We start from the raw sequence: 24,423 nt of genomic DNA on the forward strand, positions 1-24,423 counted from the left end.
CCCAGGCTCCAGGTGCACTTTAGCCTAGGGGCAGGAAAGATCTTTAAAATTTACATTCCCATTACAGATCTGGATCCCTGTCCTGGGTGGAGGTCCTGGGGTGCATGACCAGATCCCAGAGCCAGTGGAGGCTTCAGAGAGGGCACCCAAATAATAGCTCTGGCAGCTGCAAAAAACCCAGCAATTTTGGACAAAGCTCTCCTCTCTGGAAGCAGAGTTCTACTGTGGCAAAAAAAAAGTTCAAAAGTCAAGTAATTGAGTGGCAACATGAGCAAGCAAAGGAAGAAAAGCAAGTATAGCAATCTGACTTTGGATTCCATTTTTGGGGACAAAAAGGATCAAAGCATGGAACATGAGGAAGACAATGAAATCAGAACTCCTGCATCAAAAGCTTCCAAGAAAAATATAAACTGGTTACATGTCATAGAGGAGCTTAAGAAGAATTTTGAAAACCAAATAAGAGAAGTAGAGGAAAAATTGGGAAGGGAAATGAGAATGATGCAAGAAAATTATGAAAAAAGAGTCAACAACCTGACTGAAGAAAATAACACCTTAAAAAATAGACTAACTCAATGACAAAAGAGGCTCAAAAAGCCAATGAGAAGAAGAATGCCTTAAAAAGCTGAATTTGCCAGATGGAAAAGAATCTCAAAAGCTCACTGAAGAGAATCATTCCTTCAGAATTAGACTGGGGCAAATGGAAGCTAGTAACTTTATGAGAAATCAAGATACTATTAAACAAATCCAAATAAATGAAAAAAAGAGAAGACAATGTGAAATATCTCATTGGAAAAACCACTGACTTGGAAAATAGGTCCAAGAAAGATAATTTAAAAATTATTTGACTACCTGAAAGCCATGATCAAAAAAGAACTTAGAAATCATCCTTTGAGAAATTCTCAAGGAAAAATGCCCTAATATTCTAGAACCAGAGGGCAAAATAGAGGTTGAAAAAATCCAAAGATCACCTCTTGAAAAATATCCTCAAAAGAAAACTACTAGGAATAGTATAGCCAGGTTGCAGAGTTCCAAGATCAAGGAGAAAATATTAGAAGGAGCCAAGAAGAAACAATTTGAATATTGTGGAAACAAAATGAGGATAACGCAGAATCTGGCAGCTTCTACAGTGAGGGATCAAAGGGTGTGGAATATGATATTCCAGAGGCCAAAGGAGCTGGGATGAAAACCAAGAACCATCTACCCAGAAAAACTGAGTATCGTGTTTCAGGGGAAAATGTGGTCGTTTACATGCAACTGGGAAATAAGATATGCAGGCACTGGGGTAGAGAGATCCATCTTGCCCTACTAGAAAGTCAGAGGGGAAATGGTAGAGAATATAGGAGAGAGCAGATTAGGGGAAGGGGTATACAGTGGGATCACTGTTTTGGGGTGGTGGGTAGGGAAAAGACAGGGAGAAAATTTGTAACACAAAATCTTGTGGAAATGAATGGTGTAAACTAAAAATAAACATAAAATTTAATTAAAAAAATAAAACTGTAGCAGGTTATTATCACAATCAACTCTAGTCCTGGGGCATGGGGTATGGTGCCTCCGGCCTCTGATCCTGCTTCAGTTCTCCCCTCTGGCCTGGAACTAAAAGCAAGAATTTGGCCCTCCTGTAAGTGACCACAATCAATGGTGTGCCCCTGACTTCTACAGTCATCAGACATGTACTGTTTCCTTTTTACACTGGGCGACATCTTGGCAGTGCACCTGGGTTTGACATCCCTTATCAGCAGAGGTTCCCTCAATCTTCTCCCACTGAGAGGCCCAACTCCCCACATTGTACTGGAGGAGAAAATACAACTCTCTGGGACAAAACCTTAGTCCTGGGATTTTTCTTTAGATCATCTCCTGATTGTCCCAGGAGGACCATTATTTTGCCCCAATTCTTGTTTATTCTTACTGCTCTACATTAATCCTGAGGTGCTATTTTGTTTTGTTTGTGGCAGAAATCTGGAGAGCTTGAAATTTTCTGACCTACTCTGTCATTTTCCCAGAATCCTCTCTCTCCTAACTTTATTTCAAGTCTAGCTCATGGGCTACTTCCTATAGGAAGCCTTTCCTAATACCTTCCTGATACCTTCGTTTCTCAATTATCTCTTCACATGGTGTATTCCAGCAAAGGACAGGGATGATTTCTGTCTTTGTATCATCAGAACCAAGCTCATTGCTTTTCTCATATTGTATTTGATTGAAAGAGTGCATGAAAAATCACAGGCTGTGGTAGAAAAAGGCTGGCAAGATATTGTAATAGTTGAGAATGCTCAACTATGACCATAATAGGGATGCTTTTGAAGATTATACCCAAAGAATAAGCATGAGCAAAGGATGGCTTGGAGGTTGGTCTAGTAACAGAAAAGATAAAAAGAAGAAAACCTTTATTCTGGCTATGAACCAATACCCCATTCCCAAGTATATATCACAAGTTATAAGGGAAAAGATAAAAACGACAGTAGACAAGATGACTTTCTATAAATTCCCAAAGGATAGAGTATAAACCTGAGATGACTCCTTGAATTTTAAGTTTGTAGCTATTCCCAGGCAGATTTGTTTTGCATAATCTCTAAACTGTTTCCATGGTTAGACGTAGAAAGTGTCTGTGAAGCCTAAGAATGAAATATGCCAGGCATGGCCCCCAATTCATAATTTTTTGGGACATTTTGTCATAGTATGACAGTGTTGGCTTTGAGACTGGCACTCAAATGGAATAGATGATCTATTCTGCCACACTCAAAATGCCTTTTAAATGAGACTTGTGTAATTTACTATGGTGACTATAAGGATTCTTAGTGACAACTTCAATTGTCCTTAGCTCTCTCCTTTGATTTCTCCTATTTGGGAGACAGAGGGCTGTTGATCACTTTACCTGCTGAGAGTGTGTAGTATTTTGTTGACCTACCAGATGGTTCCAGAGCTGACAATGAGCTCCTTCCTCTCTTGACTCTCATAGCTCTATCTTCCTGGATAGTCAATAATTGATCTGGTTCCCAGGTTCAATGATTTTTTTAAAGATTTGGTGTAGGGTATACTCAAAAACTACCCAAAATACAAAATCTTTTTCTCTCTCACCAATTAGCATGAGTCCCCATTTCTTATGAGTAAGATTTACTTCTTTAGTCACACCTCCCCACACTCATAGTACTTGACAGTTTCACATGTTAAAGGCCATATGATTTATTAATATATTAATAATATAAAAAACACTTCAAATAAAATTTTTAATAGCATGGAAGCCTGGATTTATTTTTTTGTCATTTTCCACATGATCCTCCACCCAGAGGGTCTGAGGGAAAATAGCAGTAGGTAGAATAAAAATAATAATACCTAGCACTGAGATAGTTTAAAAGTTTTGCAAAGAACTTTCCATATATTGTTAAAATCTGTTCATGGGAATCAATATCCAAATTTTGAATTCATTAATGATATTGGCAGGAATGTTGCTAGAGCCAGCTTGTAAGAGTCAGTTGTTAAATTATTGTGAGCTGAAAACGAAAACAATTTCATGTGCAATAATCTTTTTCTTGTAGTATGTTATGGAAATGCTTGTTTTATTCCACAAATGAAAAATAAACAATTAAAATAAAAATAAACAAATATTGGGAACATCTGAGTGACTATGAATGTTATTCAGTTGAAATGTGGATGAGATGATTATGAGCTAGAAATCAAAACCTAGCAAAGGAATCGCTGGGGAAAATCCCACAAGAAATTTTTTTATTGCAAGATTTTTCCAAGATTGTGAGAAAATTTTCTCTAGAAATTAAATTATTTTTATTTATATTATATTTAATTATTATATTAAATCATATTTAATTTAAATTATATTTATACACTGCATGGTGAGAATAATTATAGTTCTAGTTGTTAAAGTCATCAGAATCATCAAACCTTAGTGAGCACAGCTGTATTAGCAAGCATTCTAGCACAACCAGGGTGGCCTACTAGCACACGTTCTTTGATCTGCTTTTATAAAAGAAACACAGCTTCAAAAGGGTTAACAATCTTATTTAAGCACTTTATTCTATCTAACCTTCTCATAAGGTTGCTGAGCACCAACTCCTACTTCATTCCTAATCACCCTTCTTGTACAGGCTGAAGAGAAGTGGAGCACAACTTCTTTCTATGCCTTGATTGGGTCAATTGACACAGGCAAAACATCTGCCTTCCCATCAGTCCCCTCAAACCTCAATGGGGCCAGCTGAGGCAAACACAGATTCCCCCCAACCCTTGATGAATGTCATTCAAGGTATACACTGCATCCTAGCTTGTGCATTTCAACCCTAAATGCTCCATATTCACCGACTAGTGCACAGCTTCTTGTATACTGACACTCCACCCCACCAGGGTATTGATTTTTACAATCCAAACAGGTGATACCCGGCCTTTTCAAGCTACACCAGGAAAGGTGGAGATGTTTTGAACCATAGAACTCATACCTAACACCAGGGAACAAGAGATTTTTATGGCCATGGATGCTGGAAAACCAAAGTCCTTATGCTTACAACAGCCATCATCCATTTCCCATTGTTCATCAGTCCTCAACCTTTACTGAGAATGGCCAGTTATGGTGCATGGTTCTTTGTATATGTAATTTGAGCCTAGCCTCTTTCCTCCAGTGCCAGCAACTGAAGTTGTAGGATGGATGGTGAACAAAAGAGTCAGGCTAAGTTGTCATGATGATACCAGTGCCAGTTTATTGATATTTCTCTTGAGTATATATAGAGTACTTGCTTGCAGGTTTAAAGAATATTTTGCTTTCTGCTCAATATGCTTGTGCTCCAATGTACTTTCCCAAGAACAACATTTCCAAAAGAGGCTAGCTTGTAATTGCTTCCTTTCTGCTTCCAGTTTATCTCTGAGGACAAGATAAACTTTTTGCTGTGTCGATTTAATGTAATTATTTGAGGGAAAAGTTTCAGGCTTTTTATCAGAGGGGACCTTGCTCCCTCCTACATCTGAGCTACGTCTCTGAATTTCCTCAGAACTTACTGCTCCGGTGGCCAGGTAGCACAGCAAGTAAGAGCACCGGCTCCAGTGTTGAGAAGACCTGGAGATCGAATCCCGGGCTCAGACACTTAGCACCCACCCAGAAACACCTGGCCGTGTAACCTTGAGCAAGTTACTTAACCCCAATTGCTTAGGGGCAGCCAGGTGGCTCAGCGAGTAAGAGCACCGGCTTCAGTGTTGGGACGACCTGGAGATCGAATCCCGGGCTCAGGCGCTCAGCACCACACCCAGAAATAACTGGCTGTGTAACCTTGAACAAGTTACTTAACCCCGATTGCTTAAAATAAAAAAATTTAAAAAAAAAAGAACTTACTGCTCCAAGATATTTCAAACATGGCTTTCCACATCTCCTTCTTTTTTGTTTTGTAACTTAAATTATAAATTTGTGGCAGAATCATTTTTTTGACAAGGGAAGACAACCAGAAAACAAAAGGAAGGCTGATACATAAGCCTAAAAGTATAATATCAGTGGGTAAAATCAGAGAACAAAATTAAGTGGTGATCTACTTTTAACAGGTTCTAAGATTGTGTTGGCTCTTTTTGCTGGATCAATTCCAGAGTAAGGACTATTTTGGATGTGTTCTGTTATTTTTTGTGATGTGTTTATATCCAATGTAGCATTTGAATCATGTGAAGCACCAAGCAATCGAGCATATATTTTATCCCAAGAAACATTAGGGTCAGAGCTATTATATGGAAAAGGAGTTACACAAATGTATGTATGTCTATAATCACATCTAAGTAACAGTTGAGTTTTTAAGGCTTCTAGCTCATCACCTAAGTACAATACTGATTGTTCTAATAAATTGATTTTATACAAAACATCCTTATCTATATCCTGCTGTGTCTTAAAAGCTACAGAAACATTTTTTCCTGATTCATTAGCATATTGTGCAGTTCAGATTTCTTCTTGTAGAGAAACTGAAGACACAGGGTAGAAATTATCAATAATATTAAGGCAGTGAGTCTAGTAACAAGAAGTCTAACAAACCTCCCCCCCCCTTTTTAAGAAATCAGAAAATCATATGTAATGCATATTCCCTGATGTTTAATACCAAGCATGGGTTAAAGTAGTTGGGAAAATGGCAAATAAGGGTGGTTCTGCAAATAGTACAGTGACATCATAACCACTAATACATTGTTTAAGATAACAGTTGAAGCAGATTATATTCCAATAAAATGTAGTATTGACATATCATCTGTAAATGATTTGCCTTAGTAGAAGTAAAAGAGCCTTGAGTGGTCAAATACATGTAGTTATAGGTTATATATGAAAAAATTGACATGGTAGAGGTATGTGTCTCAGGACTTAAATAAGAATGTAACCAGTCCAGTTTGTATTGAAAATCAGAGTGATCACAGAAAGAAACACACATCCTGGGGTAACAGGTTTCCGTTCTTTGGCTTGACATAATAAATGTTCGATCGGACCCCATGTGGGCACAGCTTTTTGTGTAGTGGCTACATCAGGAGACCTCTTCTTCTTTATTCCCATGTTCCATTTCCATGATTTCTGCTGCTGCTGCTGGAGCTCTTTCATCTCCTGGATGAGTTGGAGTACATGCCCTGACATTTCTTTTGGGTACCCACACTGGTCATTACATGGCTTCTGGAAAAATACAAACATAATCTCTCACCCATATTAGTAAAGGATCACGACCTTCCCATATCTATATTTGGGGATCTCTCCACATTACCTTCATTTGGGGAGTGTGTATTTTTCAAATTGTTTTTCTGCTGGCATATACTCATTTTAAGTGATGTTTAAAAAATTTAGGGTGTATAAAGCAGTTAGCTAGGTGCCTTTGTGGTGTATCAGTCCAAGTCCCATTTTTAAAATTTTTGTAAATAGGTTTTAGTAGTTTTATTCCATCTCTCAAGTATACCTTCACCAGTGGGATTATAAGGGATGCCTATAATTAATTTTATTTGAGTATGGTAACAAAAAGATTGAAATAATTTGATAGTATAAGCAGAGGCATTATCAGTTTTCAATTGTTTTGGAATACCCATTGAAGGAAAAGACTGTAACATATTGTTAATTACATGTTTTACTGATTCTCTTGTCTGGAGAAAAGAAAAGGTAAAAGAAGAAAAAGCATTTGTTGTAACAGCTATATATGATAACTTACCAAAGGGAGGATAATGAGTCACATCCATCTGCCAAATATACTTAGATTTAATTTACTGTGGGTTAATGGAGATCACTGGTGCAGTAATATAGATAACATATCGAAGGCAGTTTTTAATGATCTGTCTAGATTTTTCCTTTGTAATTGTTTACATAGAGAATGTACATTTTGATGAAAATAAGAGCAAAACAATGTAGCTCTATGAATATTTGGCAAAAAAGATTTGGAATAACTTGAACTTTTTGATCAATTGTTGAGTTATTTTGGGAAAAAAGTCCAGGAAGTGAAGAATGAGCTCTAATATAATTTATATATAAGTTGACACCTCTATCTTGTAAGAGTTTGTAATTTGGGGGGGCAGCTATGTGGCACAGTGAATAGAGCACCAGCCTTGGAGTCAGGAGGATCTGAGTTCAAATCTGATCTCAGACACTAAACATTTAATTGCATGTGACCTTGGGAAAGTCACTTAACCTCAATTACTCTGCCTTAGCACCCCCCTACTCACCCAAAAAAAGGAAAAAAAGAAGAATTTGTAATTTTTGAAAAAAATGTTAAAAAGATCTCTATTCTCTGTGTGTTTGAGTTTAGCAGTATCAATATGTTGGCATGCATTCACTGAATATTTTCTATCTGACACAATATTAAGGAGAGAAGAAGAAAAATAATTTAACAATAGTATAAAGGAAAATAATTTGACAATAATATGATAGCTAAAAACTTTGCATTTTGAGCAAAAGTGAGTAGTAATAACTTTTTAATATATAAAATCAACCTAGTAGGCTATATTTTTAGTTTTAAGATTTATAAATGATCAGCAAACTTTTATGAAGAAAATTAGTTGAAAACTTATAACATGATAGCTCTGGTTTACCATAAAACAAAAACAAACTTTTAAAATTGATATTTATTAAAACCAAGCTCGTGTAAAATGTCCCTAAGGAAACTCTCAAGTCCTTAAATAAACTCCAAAGTATTATTAAAAAATTAAATTTCTAGTGAATTGTAGAATTTCTTAGATATCACAAAGATTTTTAGTCAAAAAGATAGTAATTGAAGCAGATCATACTACTTTTAAAAGGTATTAGTTTTAGAATCCTTTTAAACAATGGGAATACCTTAAGGTCAGCCCTAAGTAGTTTGCATAAATTTATATACATGTTCTAATTCTTGGTGAAAAATAATATTAGATTTCCCAGTAAGCTAACACAAAAGAGTTCATATCCTTTACCGACTACTTGCTGTGATCATAGAAATTTGGTATAGGAAGAAAAAAAGTAGGAATATGTAAATTAAATACAGGCTTAAATGCCTTCATTTTGAACAGCAATTTTCACCAATCATGGCTTAGAGCTAATTACAGTTAATTTTATTCTCATGGAGCTGTAAAAAACAAGAAATATTTACTAGATCTCTAATACATAAGGGATTCTACTTAACATTTTTTTCTCAACATTTAAACTTGTCCTGGTATAAAAGCCACTCATTAGAAATTACTTCAATTTATTGTATATAGACTTGTAACTTCTCAGCAAGCTGAGTTCATTGTTTAGGAACTACATAACTAAAACAAATTCCTTTCCCAGGCTGATGATCTTGTTTATAGAGATGGTTTCCAGGGGCCTTGACAGTTTTAAAAATAAGGACAATTGGCATGGACCAGGGGCTGATAGCAATGCCCCTGCTTTGCCAAATCTCACATATGAGGAGGAATGTTCTGAATGGGTAGAATTAATCCCAATAAAGTTTTCACCCAGTCTCCTCCTTTCCACATACAGTAATCAATCAACAATTTTTGGTTTTAGTATTAAAACAGAATTTTTAAAAACCTAGTTACCAATCTTACAAGTACCATAAGTGATAGAGAAATTGTTTTAACTGTAACCTCCTTTTTAACTATAGGTAAAGGTGAAAATACCTGGTTTTCTATATGGCAGATAAACATTATAAGACAGGGTTTAGCAGAACTGATAAAGTGACATAACTGTTTTTACACAATTTTTTTTCCTCTATTAGTTTCAACAAAATTCAGATTTAAAATATCCTTTATCTAACACTATTTCTGGCTAACAATGATTATTCAATTTTTACAATATAATAGGATTTTACTACAATTTTGGAAGATCATAATAACACAATGATATTATGACATTGATTTCATTTGCAAATAATCCTTTACACAAATTGTTGGTAGAAAGTTGGGCTTATCAAGTGCAGAGGTTATTCTCCTTTTCCCACAGTGGCAGAGCCTGATTGTGGATGTAGGGGTTTGAAAGGAGAGGTTTATCTGCTTGCCTAGAGGTGGGAGCTTCAGGGTACTCAGGGCTTTTGATAGTGAGGTCCTTGATATAATCAGTATACTTCCTCACTTTTTCCAGGTTGGGGAGGGTAACTCAGATTTCCTATTGTTCTTCAGAACTCTCTTTTTAAAATTGATCTGGGATGAGAGGCTTTAATAAATTTTTGTAAAATGTTTTCAGCTGATATAATTTTTACATTAGTAAATTTCATTTCTACATTTATTCCTTAAAAACTTCTTTTTGAAAGTGAGAGCTTTGAGCTTGCCAGCAGAGTGAGTGGGACTCTGGAGGAAAAAAGAACCAGTTGTGCTGTGTTCCCTCTTCCCTGTACTGGAGAGCATAAAACTTCACCTCTGAGGTGTTTCTTTTTCAGATCTTTGTATTTTCCCGATTTGCCCAAGTGCCAAATAGTATAATAAATTCTGACTTATCTTTAGCATCAAATTAGGAGTGATACTTTTCACAATTCAAAATATAACCACAAAGAATTCAATTAATTTTCATTTACATTCTGATACACAGAATTTTTCTTTTTTAGATAAGGCAGTAAATGATTAAATGCTCATTCATTTGCCTCTTTGATCTGAGGGGGAAAAATTCCCTTTTATTTCTTATCACTTTCTCTATACTCAAACTTGTCCAGAATTGGAATGGAGAGAAAGAGATTTTCAAACCTTTTAAAAATCTTAAAACTTCTGTTCACACTTTTCAATGACTTTTTCAATGTCAAGAAAGAATTGTTCATTTTTCAAAAACTTCCCCAAAGTTTCCAAACTTTTACTCTCAAAACCTCTATTCACACTGTTCCTGCAAATAGTTTATACCTTTCTTAAACTTCTTACCCATGCTCCTGTCTTTGCTACAAGCTTAAACTTTCTTGCCTTTCCTTCTGTCTACTTATCCTTCAGCTGGACTTTGATTAAAGCCCCTTTAAAAGTACACGTACCTTATTTCTTTCTAATTCTGACCTGACAATTCTCCTACACTCTTTTTTTGGGGAGAGCCAGTTGTTAAAAATTTACCATCATACACCTGCTTTTGGTCAGCAGTTCTTCTTCTGAGCATTATTTGCCTCTAGTTTAGTTCTTACCACTATATTTGTCTAATCTAGAATTTGGTAGTGTGTTTTGTTTCTCAATTTTAAAAATAATTTGGGTTTCATTTGGATGAATTTTTCTTTACAAGTTTGATAGAAATCTCCTCTGAATCTATCAGATATAGGATTTTTGTTTTGTTTTTCTCTAGTAGTCTCTTATTAATAGTTCAATTTCCTTTTCTGAGATTGGGGTAATTGAAATCTGATAGTTTCCCCATTTTGTATTTTTGAAGTTATTCTTCTATTTCTTTTGTGTTTGCAGTTTGCTAACATATACTTGTGAATAGCAGGTTGTACTGATACTTTTTTATTTTTTCTGGTTTTGTTGTGATTTTACTTAGCATGTTTTCTATTTTGTTGATTTGGTTTTCTGCCCTCTTAAAAATCAATTTGGCTAATGTTTTATAAAATTTGTTAGTCTTTTTAAATGATCAAATTTTAGTTTTATTTATTATTTCTCTGGTTTTATGGTTTTCAGTTTATCTATTTTTATGTTAAAGCTAATTTGAAGATCTTCCCTGCTTTGAAGATCTTCCGTGTCCCTAATAAGATGCATGTAAGCACATGGAGCCTGTGGTGGGAGCAGTTTGATGAATGGGAGGAGCAGAGCATAAAGGAAGCTTTGACTCAAAGCAGCTACATGATGGGAGAGAGAGATTGCAGGTAAGCAGATAGCTAGGTTTGTGAGTATTTGTTTGTGGTAAGGCTAAAGGTATGATGTTGCTCTCTGCTGTGTTATGGTGCATTAACTTCTTTGTTGCTATGATGGATTTGATTTTCTGGTGTTGGGATTCGACTTTCTGGGGGTCTGAATAGATGTTTTGCTTCTGTCTTCTCTATGGAGAATCTGTTATATTTTACAATTCAGAATTAAGTCAGTATATACATAGTTAACATTGATGTTGTTTTATATATATATATTATATGTATATATATATATATATATGTATTCTTTAGTAGTCCCACTTAGAAGATACCTTAAATGTCTTTTAGCTTTAATTTCACCAGAAATTTGTTCAATTTCACATTTTTCATTTGTTTATCTTTGTATTGGATTTGTCTAAAACTGAGAGGAGAACATTAAAGTCTCTTGCTACTATCTCTCCTTTTTTATTTTATTGGTTATATTTTCCTCCATAAGCCTTTAATATTGTTTATTTTTCTGCTGAAATAGGGTTTATTCTCCTCTTCCTTTGTAAAGATCATTCCTCTTTTCCCCACCCCTGAGACCTCCTCTTCCTATTCATAAGTTTCTTCCAGAAACTCCTGACTCTCTGGATCATGCCCCTGTCAAGATATCTTCTTCACCACTTCTTGCTTTTCAGCTCATTTGTATGTATCTTTCTCCATTAGAATGTAAGCTCCTTGAGTGAAGGGACTACCTTTTTTTCTTTCCTTTTTGAAAAATTTAAAAAATTTTAAAATTAAATGCAAAATAAAAGAAAAAAGGAACAAAATTAAATACTAAAATACAAAATAATATAAGGGCAAAAACCATTGCCATATACACAGCAGAACATAAGACAGGATTAAAAATATACAGAAATAAATTTCCATTTAAAGAAAACCAATATAGCAAATACTACACAGTGTGTTCAATGCTGTGGATTTTTCTTTTCTTCCTTTTAAGTTTCCTTTTGTTTTCTGCTTTGCTCTTTTTTACATAGTTCTTCCCCCCCCCCTTGCTCTCCCTCTCCCTAAAGAAGGCTAAAATTAAGCACAGATACACAGAGTTTTTAAATTTCTGTCCAACCTCTGAAGTCTAGCTTAACCACTACTTCCCATTAAAAGCCTGTCCTGAGAAACTCTCTTGGTAATAAACTTCCCTCTCAAATCCTACTTAGTACATTGTTTTGTATATATAGAATTCTTTGCATGGGGAAAATAAACCTAGAAGAATCTCTGAGAAATTACCTGTGGCCCAGAATCAAATGCTCCTTGTTCACACAGAGATGGCTAAATTCAGTGTGTATATGTGTGTGTGTGTGTGTGTGTGTGTGTGTGTGTGTGTGCATCTGGGGGGAGGGAGAGAGAATGGAGTTCTCACAAATCATTCCCTTTACCTCATCCTCCTTTTTTTCCCCAGGAACATACACATTTTTCTCATGCCTAGATTTCTGCAGAAAAGGCAACATAACATAAAATAAAATGAAAACTACCTTACCTTCAAGGGTATACTGAAACCAGCTCCTATGGCTCCAGCCAGCTGATTTTTAAATTTTCAGTCTGAGCATCTTTGCCTCAGAAATCAGTAAACACTACAAATCAGGACACTAAAGTGATGGAGGAAATGTTAATGATTCAGATTAAACTAAACAGGTACTATTCCCTGCCTCCTGCCCTGAAAGCCAGTTGGTAAACATTTACAAGCATACTACTGTTAGGTTCCATGTCCATATGTGGCCCCCAGACTCAGATGACTCTGGAGGAGAAAGTGAGGCTTTGCACAGCCCTGACTCACTAAAAACCAATTCACTTGCAAGTCATAGCATCAACTCCCTAACATCATGGGCTGCTTCAAAAACGAAAGACAAACAGTAGTGAATATTCATGCCACCAAATACCAAATGTAGAACAGACTTTACCCCCATGAGAAAATACCAAACACAAAGGACTCACACCTGAACACATAAAACTTCTCTCTCCAGTGGGTCTCTGGGCCCTAGGGACCTAGGCAATATTCAAATTTATAATATCCTGCTAAAGTTGAGAAAGTAATGGAACTAGGCACTGTTAGATAAGCCACTCACCACTAGACCTATACAACAGAGACCTATACAGTCCTGAAGATTTAGAGGATACCACTCTAGGGTCAATGTTTCCCTGGGGAGAAGAAAACACCTAAGAGGACCAGAGTTGTAACTTCTTCCCTAGAGACCCTGACTCCCTCAGGGACCTAGCCAGTCCTCCTGACTTATATGATGCCCTAGGGTTGACTTCTTAGAAAGGGAACCAAAACACGTATGGACACAGAAGAGTTAACTCCATTCCTCCAGACTTACACAATCTACATAATTCACAGTATCAGAGTCAGGACAAGGTGTGGGTTTATTTCTCCCCATTATCACTATCTTTACAACAGCAGCTATCTGTTACTTAGTCATTCTGCTTCTCTCCCCACATAATATTGGGCATCAGACAGAGGAAGCCATGCAGGTCCACTGAAGCATTGTGATGGGAGTTCTGGGACAGCAGGGAAGATACCTGACCCAAAGGGTGCCTTCTCTCTCGCGCCTAGATGATGCTCTGTGCACAGTAGTCACTTAATATATGGATGCCTCTGTCTGTCCCACTTTCACTGGTGGCAGCAGCCAAATGTTTACAGCAAAACTTTTCTGGAAAGCTTATGTCTCAAATAATGGGAAAAGGCCCTGGGCCAGCTCCTTGATTCCAGACACAGGACCCTACTCATTAGCTCATGTTGGCACTGAGAATAAAATAAAAATAGATTCACAATCATTTATTTGTCCAGGAATTTTAAGGGGCGTCCAACATTTTGTTACCCCATTTAGGGTTTTCTTGGCAGAGATACTAGAGTGGTTTGCCATTTCCTTCTGCAGCTCATTTTACAGATGAGGAAACTGAGGAAAAGAGAGTGAAGTGACCTGACAATGATCAGATAATTAGGAAATGTCTGAGAGCAGATTTGAGTACTCTTCCTGACTCCAGGACTGCACCACCTACCTGCCCTATGATCATTTAGGATTTTAAGTAATATTTACAAAATAATTCATACATGAAATAATAGAGAGAGATTCTTGTTTGCTATTTTATAAGGTGTAAATATGAACATTTATTTAAATATCCCACCATAGTTTGTTTTGTTCTTTCTGTTCTGAAATGACAAACTATGAAGAAAGACTCCAAAAGCCTTCAGTGAGGAGAAAGTAGGGCAGACACCCTAGAGGGGGAGTGAGGACCCCGCTGCTGCCAGAGGTTGCTTGCATAAGGAAAGTCATTGTCCTTTGCCAGGTTTCTTGGGGAGTTCCCATGGAGACCTTGGGGAGTGGCCAGAGAGGAGGATGGGTCAGTGTGTGCAAACAGGCAACTGAGCTGTGCAACAGCTGAACAGTCTAGAGTGCAGGTGAGCAGAGGGAACAGCACCTTCTTTGGGGAAATCCTCTGCTTGGAGCCTAGAGACTGAGCAGGCAGGCTTTCTATTCCCATTGGAAGACCTGGTCCTGGACGGGTGTGAGAGGACTGTGTTATTCTTTCTCCCTGTCTCCAGCCATGTTTGCCCACTTGAAGGGCACAGGGCACATCTGGAGCAAGCAGAGTGCCAAATTGGAGTTCCTTTGTCCTCCCATCAGGCAGTGTCCTGTCTGGGGTCAGAGGCAGGAGGTGGCTTTGGGAGGAAAGATGGGAGTGATTAAAGCAGGCAGGAGGGAGCTGGGGAATAGGGAAGGCAGAGGCTTACTTGGGTTTCATCCACAGGGTCCCTACAACATAGAAGAAGCAGCATCTATGGCTCCCTGTCAAATCCGCAGGTACCAGGACCGGGACTGGCATGTGGTGAGGGCCATATTTGCAGAGGGAATTCTGCAGCAAGGTGTTGACCACTTCTGGCTTCAGCTGAAACGGCCCAGAAACTTCCTGCTCCTGCTGGGAGGCCCTGGGGCCCTGCTCCTTGGCTCTGGCTCCCTCCTCCTGTCTCTCCTGGCCATCTTGGGGCTCTTGGCTATTCTGTGGCTGGTTTCTAGGTATCCTTTGTCCTATTATGTTGACCACAGCCTGCACACTGACATGTGAGACATCAGGGCATCCTACCTCAATGACAAAGGATCCTGTTTCTGGGTGGCAGAGTCAGGTGGTCAGGTGGTGGGCTTGGTGTGTGCCTGCCCAGCACAAGAGATTTCAGAGGGACACAAACACCTGGAGCTGTTCCACTTATCTCTGAGACGGGATCACCGTGGCCAGGGCATTGCCAGGACCTTGACTCAGACTGTGCTCCATATTGCTAAGGACAAGGGGTACAAAGGTGCTGTCCTGACCACATACAGCTTGAATTATCCAGCAAGAAGATTGTATGAGAGTCTTGGCTTCTGGAAATCCCATGAAACACTGAGGGCCTCAAAATGGTCCATCAGAGCCACTTCTGTAGCTCATTACAAACATGCCTTGTCCCTCTCTTCCTGAAAGGCCCTTGGCCCCACATCAGGCTTTTTGGCTATTGGCAGGTTGGTTTCTGTAGTTTTTTATCAATAAAGGTTCTTGACTGACCTGTAACCATCAATGGCTCCTTCTTAATTGCAAAATATCCTCTCATAATGTGCTTCTAGGCTGAGGGACAACCTTAGAAAAGTGGTTTATGTTAAAATGCAAATGTGAGAGTCTGAGTTATAATATTTCAAGAGTTTTAAGGGAAGAGATGACCTTGCTAATGAGAAGGGTCCTATACTGTCATTCTAGAAGAATGGGTTCACATGCTGCCTCCAATACCGCTTTGTTGAACGACCCTGGGAAAATCACCTAACCTCTGTGACCTCAAATGTGAGTGACCTTAACCCCTGTTGTACCTACATCACAGGGCTGTTGTAAAGCTCTTGTAGGAGCTTGTCATACTTCAGCAACCATACCAGAAGATGGTTCTGTCCCCAGATAACTGTTTGCTGTGAATCCTCATGCAGGGAATTGTCAAGCTTGGTCAAGTGGGTCAATGATAGGCTTGAGTTGGATTCAGAGAGCATTCATCAGAATGCCCACTCTGTGAGAAGCCCAGAGCTAGGTACTAAGAAGAGAAGTGAGAAAATGAATAAAGATGCTTTGTCAGGAGGAATATCACCAGTTCCCAAAAGACTTTTAAGTCTTGTTCCACTGCAGACTCAGTTTGCTATGGTCCATTTAATGTCATCAGCTTTGTTCTGGTCTGCTAATAGCAAGTAGCAGAGGTTTACAAAGTGTTAGTGGAGGAAGGGCTGGGGAATAATTCTAGAACCAGCTTTGGAGAGGAATCTTCTCCATAACTTGGGGACTCAAATGTCCTCTATTGGAAGGGGCTAGTCACTGACCAGACTGCTGTGGGTCTTGGAGGAGGGCTGCCTGAGTGAAAGTTATTGTTCACAGGAGAGTTAGAACATCCTGGGTTCTGCTTCAGTACTCCTGGACTTTGGACAAACCCCCAGCTGGCTGTCTCTTATGTGCCCCAAGGTCAAACTAGACGTGGGAAAATAGGAAGGAGTGGGCATGAATGACATCCATTCTGTGTGGGCTTGAAGCCAAAGCCTCCCCCAAACCCACATCCCCCCATACTTCTCCATCCAGGGGAAGTCCCTACTGGCTGTTGTGTGCTACTAGCTGAGAAAAAGAGTCTAGACAGAAGCCCCAGGGGCATCTTATGGCCATTTAAGGTCACCTGGGATCACAGATGTATTTTTATTTTTGTGATCTTAGAGAAATTTGGCAAAATGCTTGCCTTCCCCAAATGGTTACTATGAATATGGTAAGCATGCACCAAGAGGAGTCATTCATGGGAATTTCTAGGATATCTGAATAAGAAAAGCTGTTTCTAGGTAACTAGAAAAAATCTTTGCAATAATTTTCTCTGATAAAGGTTTCATATCGAAGATATATGAGTAAACTATGCAAATTTATGACCAAGAACCATTTCCCAGTAGGCAGTTTTCAAAGAAAGAAATCCAAGTTAGCAGCAACTATATGAAAGAATGCTCCAAATGACTAATAATTTAAAGAAGAAATGAGAACTAAAGCAACTCCAAGGTTCTACCTTTCACCTTAAAGATGGGCAAAATAACAAAAAAAAAAGTGAGAAATGTTGGAGGGGATCTCAGAATATGAGAAAACATGCACACTATTCATGAAGCTGTCAATCAGTCCAGCCAGTCTGGAAAAAAATTTGGAACTAAGCCCCAAAAGTCACTAAGCCAGACCTACTCTTCTACCCAGTAATACCACTCTTAAGCCTATGACCACAAAGAGATTTTTGAAAAAAGGGGGAAAGGACCCATATGTGAAGAAATATTTATGGCAACCTTCTTCCTAGCCAGATACTGGAAATAAAGGGGGTAATTCCTTTTCAGGGAATGACTAAATAAATTAAGGTATATGAATATAATTGTGTTATTGCACCATATAAAATGATGAAATGGAATGTTTCTGAGGAAACTAGGAAGACTCATGAACTGTTGGAGTGGGAAGTCAGCAGAATCAGGGAAACAATTTACAAAATGACAACAGTGTTGTAAAGTAAAACAATGTTGATAGCCTTTAGAACTCTGATCCTTACAAGGATAAGCCATGATTACTGAGAACTGAAGATGAAACGTGCAATCCATTTCGTGCTGGACTTAAATGCATAATGAGACAGACCATTTTGGTATATCAATATGGGACTCTGTTCTTCTGTACTACACATATTTATAATGAGATTTTCATTATTGTTTTTTTTTAATTGTTATATGGGGGCAGTTGGGAAGGTGACAGAATAAATGCTTCTAAAAATAATTATTTTTAAAATAATTTTTAAAAGAAATATTTTAACTGTTTACCTTGGTAAAATAAGATAAAAAAAACACAGAGATCTGTTTTCTCTCCCTCCCATCCCTCACCAAATAAGTTTAAAAATATAAAAAGCACAATGACCTAGATGGGTGGATTTGTGGGAGGGGAGAGGGCATGGCCAATGAGAGCAGACCCAGATACAAGCCAGAACTGTCCACTGACTTGGAGAGAAAGCTGCATTAAAAGCTGCTGCAAATTAATGACCTATTCTGAATGAGCCTCAATGAAGAAAACAAACAAGGGAAACAGCTTCATTTGAGAAAGAAGGTAAGTAGAGACATAGCTTCAACAATAATACATGTAATAATATGTATTAATTATATTCATATAATATGTATTTCATAAAAGAGCAGGAAGTTGATCCAGAAGCTAGGGCAGCAGTGACCTGCATGCCAAAGAAAAGGCAGGACCCTTGTGGCTTGGAAGGCACACTGTGCTCATGGAGAGAAAGTATGTCTTCTGAAAGTTGGTGTCTTGGACTACTGATGCATTTGGGCATGAGCCCTTTCTGCATTGTCTGCCCAGTTAAATCAAATTGGTTGTCTTCTTGGGCATCAGTCAGTCACGTGTATGACTTGTCTTCCTTTATTAGAACATAAGCTTCTTGTCAAGGCAGAGATTCTAACTTTTGTTTTCTGTCCTTAGAGCCTAACACAGTTCCTGGCATAGAAAAGACATATAATTGGCACTTTTCCATTAATGCATTCATTTGTTGCTTACCTGAGCACTTGGCTAAAAGCCCTTTTCAGAGATTTTTAAAAGAAGAGTGATACTGAAATTCCCATTGTATCCCTTGGTTTTGTGAGAGATGCCTCCAAAGCTGTCCAGATCACTGTGCCTTGTTATCTGTCCTGCAGGCTTAAATAGCCCCACCCCCTACCTTTGACCCCTCCATCTGGAAACCAATCAAATCAATACTTGAGCAGGTTGATTGACTCCCTTCTTGCTCCATTAGCCATTCCTCTGATTCCTCAGATCCAAATTCCCCTCCCTGGCCATTACTCCCTTGACTACATTGTTTTTCCCCATTTGGAAGTTAACTACTAAGGGCAAGGACAGTTTAACTTTTGAATCTGTACTCCTGATGTTTGGGTTACTACTTAGCAAATAGCTGGATTTTAAGAAAAGTTTTTCATTGATTCTGTTTTCAGAAAGTAGGTGTAGGTATCTTCTAGTTTGTTAAACTTCTAAAAGAAATCATTGGCTCTCAAAAGCATAGAGGGGAAAGGACTATGAGGGGCTATGCAGTCCAAAGCAGAGTTGAACAGTAATTCTCTCTACAAACTGCCACTCCAGCCTATGCTTGAAGACTTCTAGCTATGGGAAAGCCTGCTCCTTTTGAAGTCCCCTCTGGCTCTGAGATTCTGTGACTTTCAGTGAAGTGTTTCTCTAAGGATTCATCAGTGTCCAATCCTAAAGAAAATATGAGTTGCACTGGGATGCTGGCTACTGACAGCACCATATCCAAAGGACCAGAGACAGACCAGAGGGCGCTCTTACTAGGATTCAGTAACACCTCTGGGTCAGTCCAAGTCACAGTCAGAGGGCTGGGAATGCTTGGGAGGGGGAGAACAAAAAGAAAAAGTGGGATCCAGAGGTTGAGGTGGAGGTTGGCTTCTGCCTCCAATGTAGGACAAGCTTGACTCTCCCAGAGAAGGGAAGAGCAAATGCCTTCAGAAGGATTATTTGGGCAGAATGCCACACTCCTTATCTGAGCTGTAGTTAAGTGAGTGGGAGGATTCAGTTACTGGAGGAGTTTTTAGGGTAAGGAGTGAAAAAGTGATGATTGTGCTCTCAGTCAGACAGCTCCAACAGGAGAAAGGACATTGACCTTTTGGCATCACGTGGGCTTGGACGCACTCAGGCAGACTTACAGGAGCAGCTTGAGAAAAAACGGCACAAGTTGCAAAGGAACCAGGTTCAAAGGACAGGAGTGTTTGGGATCTGCAAAACCAATAGGTGAGGAGACAGTAGAGGGAACCTCCCTGGAAAGATTCCCATCTACCTCTGAGTTCTTTCCATAGGACAATAGGAGTTCAAAGTCATCTAAGATGCCATCTATCCCTCCCTCCCCCTTACAGGTTACAAATGGAGAATGACATCCAAATAGAAAGTGAGAGAAGCAAGATTTGAACTCAGGGCCCTCTCTCCAGTGTACCTCACTGCCTGTAGGTCATGCTCCCATGACTTGGGACCACAGGAAGCTCTGGATTGAGAAGAAAGATAACATCTCATCGGGAGAGTCTATTCTGCATGGCTCAGAAAGACACTTCTGGACATATACAGGATTTGCTCCTTCCATCCTTGGACTGACTCCAGATGGGATCAAAGAGGCCTGAGGCTCTAGAGGGCAGAATGTGGGCAGTATCCTTCCCTTTCCAATCCCCCCATTCAAAGAGTAGTTTTATTCCTTCTAGGAAAAGAAAATGAGTTCTGGGGAGGGAGATGGTATGACTGAGCTGGATTGGGGAAGGATGGTGCCAATCTTCTCTCTTCTACAGGGTCAGTAGGAGAAGGAGACTGAAGAATCCATGGCTCCGTATCATATCCGGAAATATCAGGACCGTGACAGGGAAGCTGTGATAGACATGTTCATTAAGGGAACGCTACATAACGTTACTGCTGGCTTCTTCCATCTGCTGAAGCAACCCAGAAGCTTCCTGCTCCTCCTGGGGGGCACAGGGGCTGTGTTTCTTGGTACTGGCTCCTTCCTCCTGTCTCTCCTGGCCCTCTCAGTCCTCCTGGCCTTCCTGTGGCAGATTGTTAGATATCCTTTCAACTGGCATGTGGACCATACATTGCGTACTTGTATGAAGGACATAAAGAAATCCTATCTCAGTGACAGAGGATCTTGTTTCTGGGTGGCAGAGTCAGAGGGTCAGGTGGTGGGCATGGTAGGTGCCTGCCCGGTATCAGAGGTATCAAGAGGAAAGAAACACTTGGAGATGCTACATTTGAGAGTGAGAACTGAGTACCACGGCCAGGGCATTGCCAAATGCCTGACCCAGACTCTGATGCAATTTGCACAGGAGCAGGGGTACGATGCTGTGGTCCTGGGTACCCTCTGCTATAATTACCCAGCTCAAAGACTATATGAGAAGCTGGGTTTCTGGAAATCACACGTAGCTTTTGATTCTCTAAGATGGAGAATGGTTGCCATTCCTTTTGTCTACTATGAATATACAGTCCCTTCTTCACTCTGAAAGCTCTCTGAACCATCTTTGCCTTTAGCCCTTTATATATTGACCCACAATAGTGCTCTGAACACCCTCAGGGCTCATTAAAGGATGTTAACTTAACCACCACCATTGACTTTCTCCCCTTGTGGCAAAAGGTGTTCTCTTAAACAAAGAGATTGAAGATGGGTAAAATCTTATTATTGATTTCAGCATTGGAAAGGATCTCATTGGCATCTAGGCTAACCCACTGCTAACCAGGAAATCCCTACTATATTGTACCTGAGAAGTGGATATCCAGCTTCTGCTCAGACACATTCAATGAGGCAAAATGCTTAGAAGGCAGCCCATTCCACTTTGGATGGCTCTAACTCTTGGGCAGATTTCATCTAATGCTGCCCAATCTCTTCTGTGGCTTCCCCCACTCACTATCCTGTCAACCTCTCTAATCCAATCTAATTCAATAAACATTTATTAAGTGCCTAGTATAGAGATACTGGAGATAAATTAATAAAGACAAAGACAATCATTGCCATCAAGGAGCTTACAATTTATAAGGGGACTATTTCCAAAGATGATTAGAGAAAATAAAAGAACGAATAAGTTCTAAAATGTTTATAAAAGTTCTCTTTATAGTGGCCAGGAACTAGAAATTGAGGGATGCCTATCAATTGGGGAATGGCTGAACAAGTTGGGGTATATGATTGTGATGGAATACTACCATGCTAGAAGAAATGACAAGCCCAGTGATCTTACCAAAGCATGGAAAGGTTTGCATGGAATAATTAAGAGCAAAATGAGCAAAATCAAGAGAAATTTGTATACAGTAAGAGCAGTATTGTTTTAAGAATGACATTGAGCAGATAAGTTATTTTGTTCACTAAAAATACCAAAATAAATTATAAAGGACATGTGAAGGAAGACACTATCTCTGTCCATAGAAAGAGCTGACAAATAGAAGCATATATAGAATAATTTTACATATGTACACACACAGCTATTTATATATAGGTACATATATATTTACACACATATGAATATATATATAATACACACCTATTCATATCTAATGGAGGCCATATATGGGGTGGGGAGAGGGAAGAAAAAAATAGAAATTTATATGATAATTTTGTTGTTTATTTAAAAGGAATAGCAAGTTGTGCATAAAAGATTTGGAGTTTCATGTGCAAGCGTCTTTTTTCATTGTGCTAGGTTATGTAAATGCTTGTTTTATTCCATAAATTAAAATCAGATTAGAAATAATTTAAAAGGGGAGACAACATAAAAGGAAGCAGGAAGGGGTTGGGGGGATGGGACCCCAGGGGTACCAAGGTGGGAGGGAATCTTGTTCCATGGAGTTGAAACCAGGCAGGGCAGCAGATGCAAGTTGAAGCACCTGTAAAATACACATCCCTAGGTCTTAATACCAACATCCACATAACATGATCTCAGGGTTTTGCACCAGCCTGGTGAGATATTTCTTAAAATATGGTGCCTCCAACTGAACAAAATATTTCAGATGTTCTCTGACCAGGTAAGAGTAAATACACTGGAAACATTATTTTCCAAGTCCTGGAACTATCTGCAGGCTGAAATCCCATTAGCTTTTTTTGGCTGACACATCCCACTATTGACTCATAATGAGCTTTTATTCCACCCACCCATCCCCCCTTCCCCTGGCCTTTCTCAGATGGACTGTTGTTTTCCCATCTGATTCTTGTGAAGGTTTTTTTTTTAATTTGTTTGCCTTTTTTTTTTTTTACCAAACTTTAAAAACTTTCTTGTATTCCCACTAAATTAGATCTTATTAGTCAACTTGGACTTCTAGGGTTTGGGGATCTCTCCTATTACCTGATCAGCTGACTCTATAACAATTGAGTGTTAAACTTGGAATCAGGAAGATCTGAGATTGAATCCAGTCTCAGACACTAGCTATGGAACACAGGGAAAGTCACTTAATAGCTGTCTGCCTCAGTTTTCTCAACTATAAAAGGACCATAATAAGAGTGCCCAACTCCCCAAATTGTTGTGAGGATAGATTAAGATATTTGTAAACATTAGTCTATGTAAGTGCTACCTATTCTTTTCCAATGTCAGAAAGCAATACAAGGAATGACAAGCTAAAACAAATTGGTAGCAGTTAGTCAAACAAGCATTTGTTCAATACTTTGCATGTGCAAGTAGGCACTCTGCTAAATATTGGGATTCAACGAAGGCACAAAAGAAACCATGGCCCCTGCTCTCCAGGAGATCACATTCTAATGGGGGGAACAGTACACCGATAGTTAGGTGTATAAGAGAGAAATAGGCGTTACATAAAAGATATATAAACAGTAGATGGAAAGTAACCTCAGAAGGGAAGGTACCTGGATATATCAGGGAAAGGGCTCCTGCAGAAGGGATAATTTGAGTATTGAAAGAAGCCAGAGAAGCTAGAAATTGGAAGTGAGGAGGGAAAGGTTCCAGGCATGGGGGACAGCCAGTGCAAAGATAAGCATAATTCCTATAGACTCTCAACTAGAAAGGGGCTATAGAAGAATGAGTCAGGTGGCAAAGGGAGGGATTGGAGGAGGGGGAAGGAAAGGGAAAATTAAAGGAAATGCATTCCAGGCATCATGAGCAGTGAGTGAAAAAGCATGATAGGAGATGGAGTGTCACGAATGAAGAGCAGAGGGAAGGACAATATGGGCAGATATCAGAGTGTGAGAGGGAGAGGAATATCCAATCATTCTGGAAAGGTGGGTTGGGAGCAGGGGCACAGGGCTTTAAAAGCTAAAAATGGCTGACTTGCTGTGCCTCAAGGTTGGTATGCCAAGTGTCTTACCACAAACTGTCTTGTATTCTCAAACCTGGAATGCATTCTAGCCTCTCAATCTGTTCGAATTCCTAACTTTTTCTTTTTTACTGAACACAGCATTTTATTCTTGGCATAGAATTTTTAAAAGCAATAAATAATACATCATAAAACAACTACCAACTAGTTGCATGCCCATAGTCTCTCCTATACCAAATCAGTTTCTAGGCAGTACATAAGTGACTTCTAACCTGAGTTCTTTTTTTTTTTTAGATTTTTCTCTTTTATTTGCTTTTTGGAAGGGGGAAGGCAGGGCAATTGGGGTTAAGTGACTTGCCCAAGGCCACATGGCTAGTTTTGTGCTAAGTGTCTGAGGCAGGATTTGAACTCAGGTCCT

At 38.9% G+C, this 24,423-nt stretch overlaps 1 protein-coding gene, 1 long non-coding RNA gene and 1 pseudogene across 3 annotated transcripts; 2 read left to right on the forward strand and 1 right to left on the reverse strand.

The window, feature by feature from the left end:
* Positions 1-5,667: 5,667 nt before the first annotated feature.
* On the reverse strand, positions 5,668-18,973 carry LOC138145145 (uncharacterized). The gene is made up of 2 exons (XR_011164122.1): positions 18,777-18,973; positions 5,668-6,619 (listed from the first exon to the last, which is right to left on the reverse strand). It is a non-coding gene; the product is annotated as an uncharacterized lncRNA (long non-coding RNA).
* LOC138145097 (N-acetyltransferase 8-like) lies at positions 14,409-15,738 on the forward strand (annotated as a pseudogene).
* Positions 18,220-22,422, forward strand: LOC138145088 (probable N-acetyltransferase 8B). 2 transcript variants are annotated; one of them, XM_069066749.1, is made up of 2 exons: positions 18,220-18,323; positions 20,558-22,422. In XM_069066749.1, the coding sequence occupies exon 2, from the start codon at positions 20,588-20,590 to the stop codon at positions 21,257-21,259; it is 672 nt and encodes a 223-aa protein (XP_068922850.1). In that variant the 5' UTR covers positions 18,220-18,323; positions 20,558-20,587; the 3' UTR covers positions 21,260-22,422. The 2 variants fall into 2 exon arrangements, with proteins under 2 accessions (XP_068922850.1, XP_068922846.1); XM_069066745.1 differs by lacking the exon at positions 18,220-18,323 and adding an exon at positions 19,840-20,015.
* The last annotated feature ends 2,001 nt before the right edge of the window (positions 22,423-24,423 follow it).

The sequence above is a fragment of the Petaurus breviceps genome, unplaced genomic scaffold, assembly GCF_028583685.1.
Source record: "Petaurus breviceps papuanus isolate PSGF00001 unplaced genomic scaffold, PetGlider_PUasm1.0 139, whole genome shotgun sequence".
Classification (NCBI taxonomy): domain Eukaryota; kingdom Metazoa; phylum Chordata; class Mammalia; order Diprotodontia; family Petauridae; genus Petaurus; species Petaurus breviceps.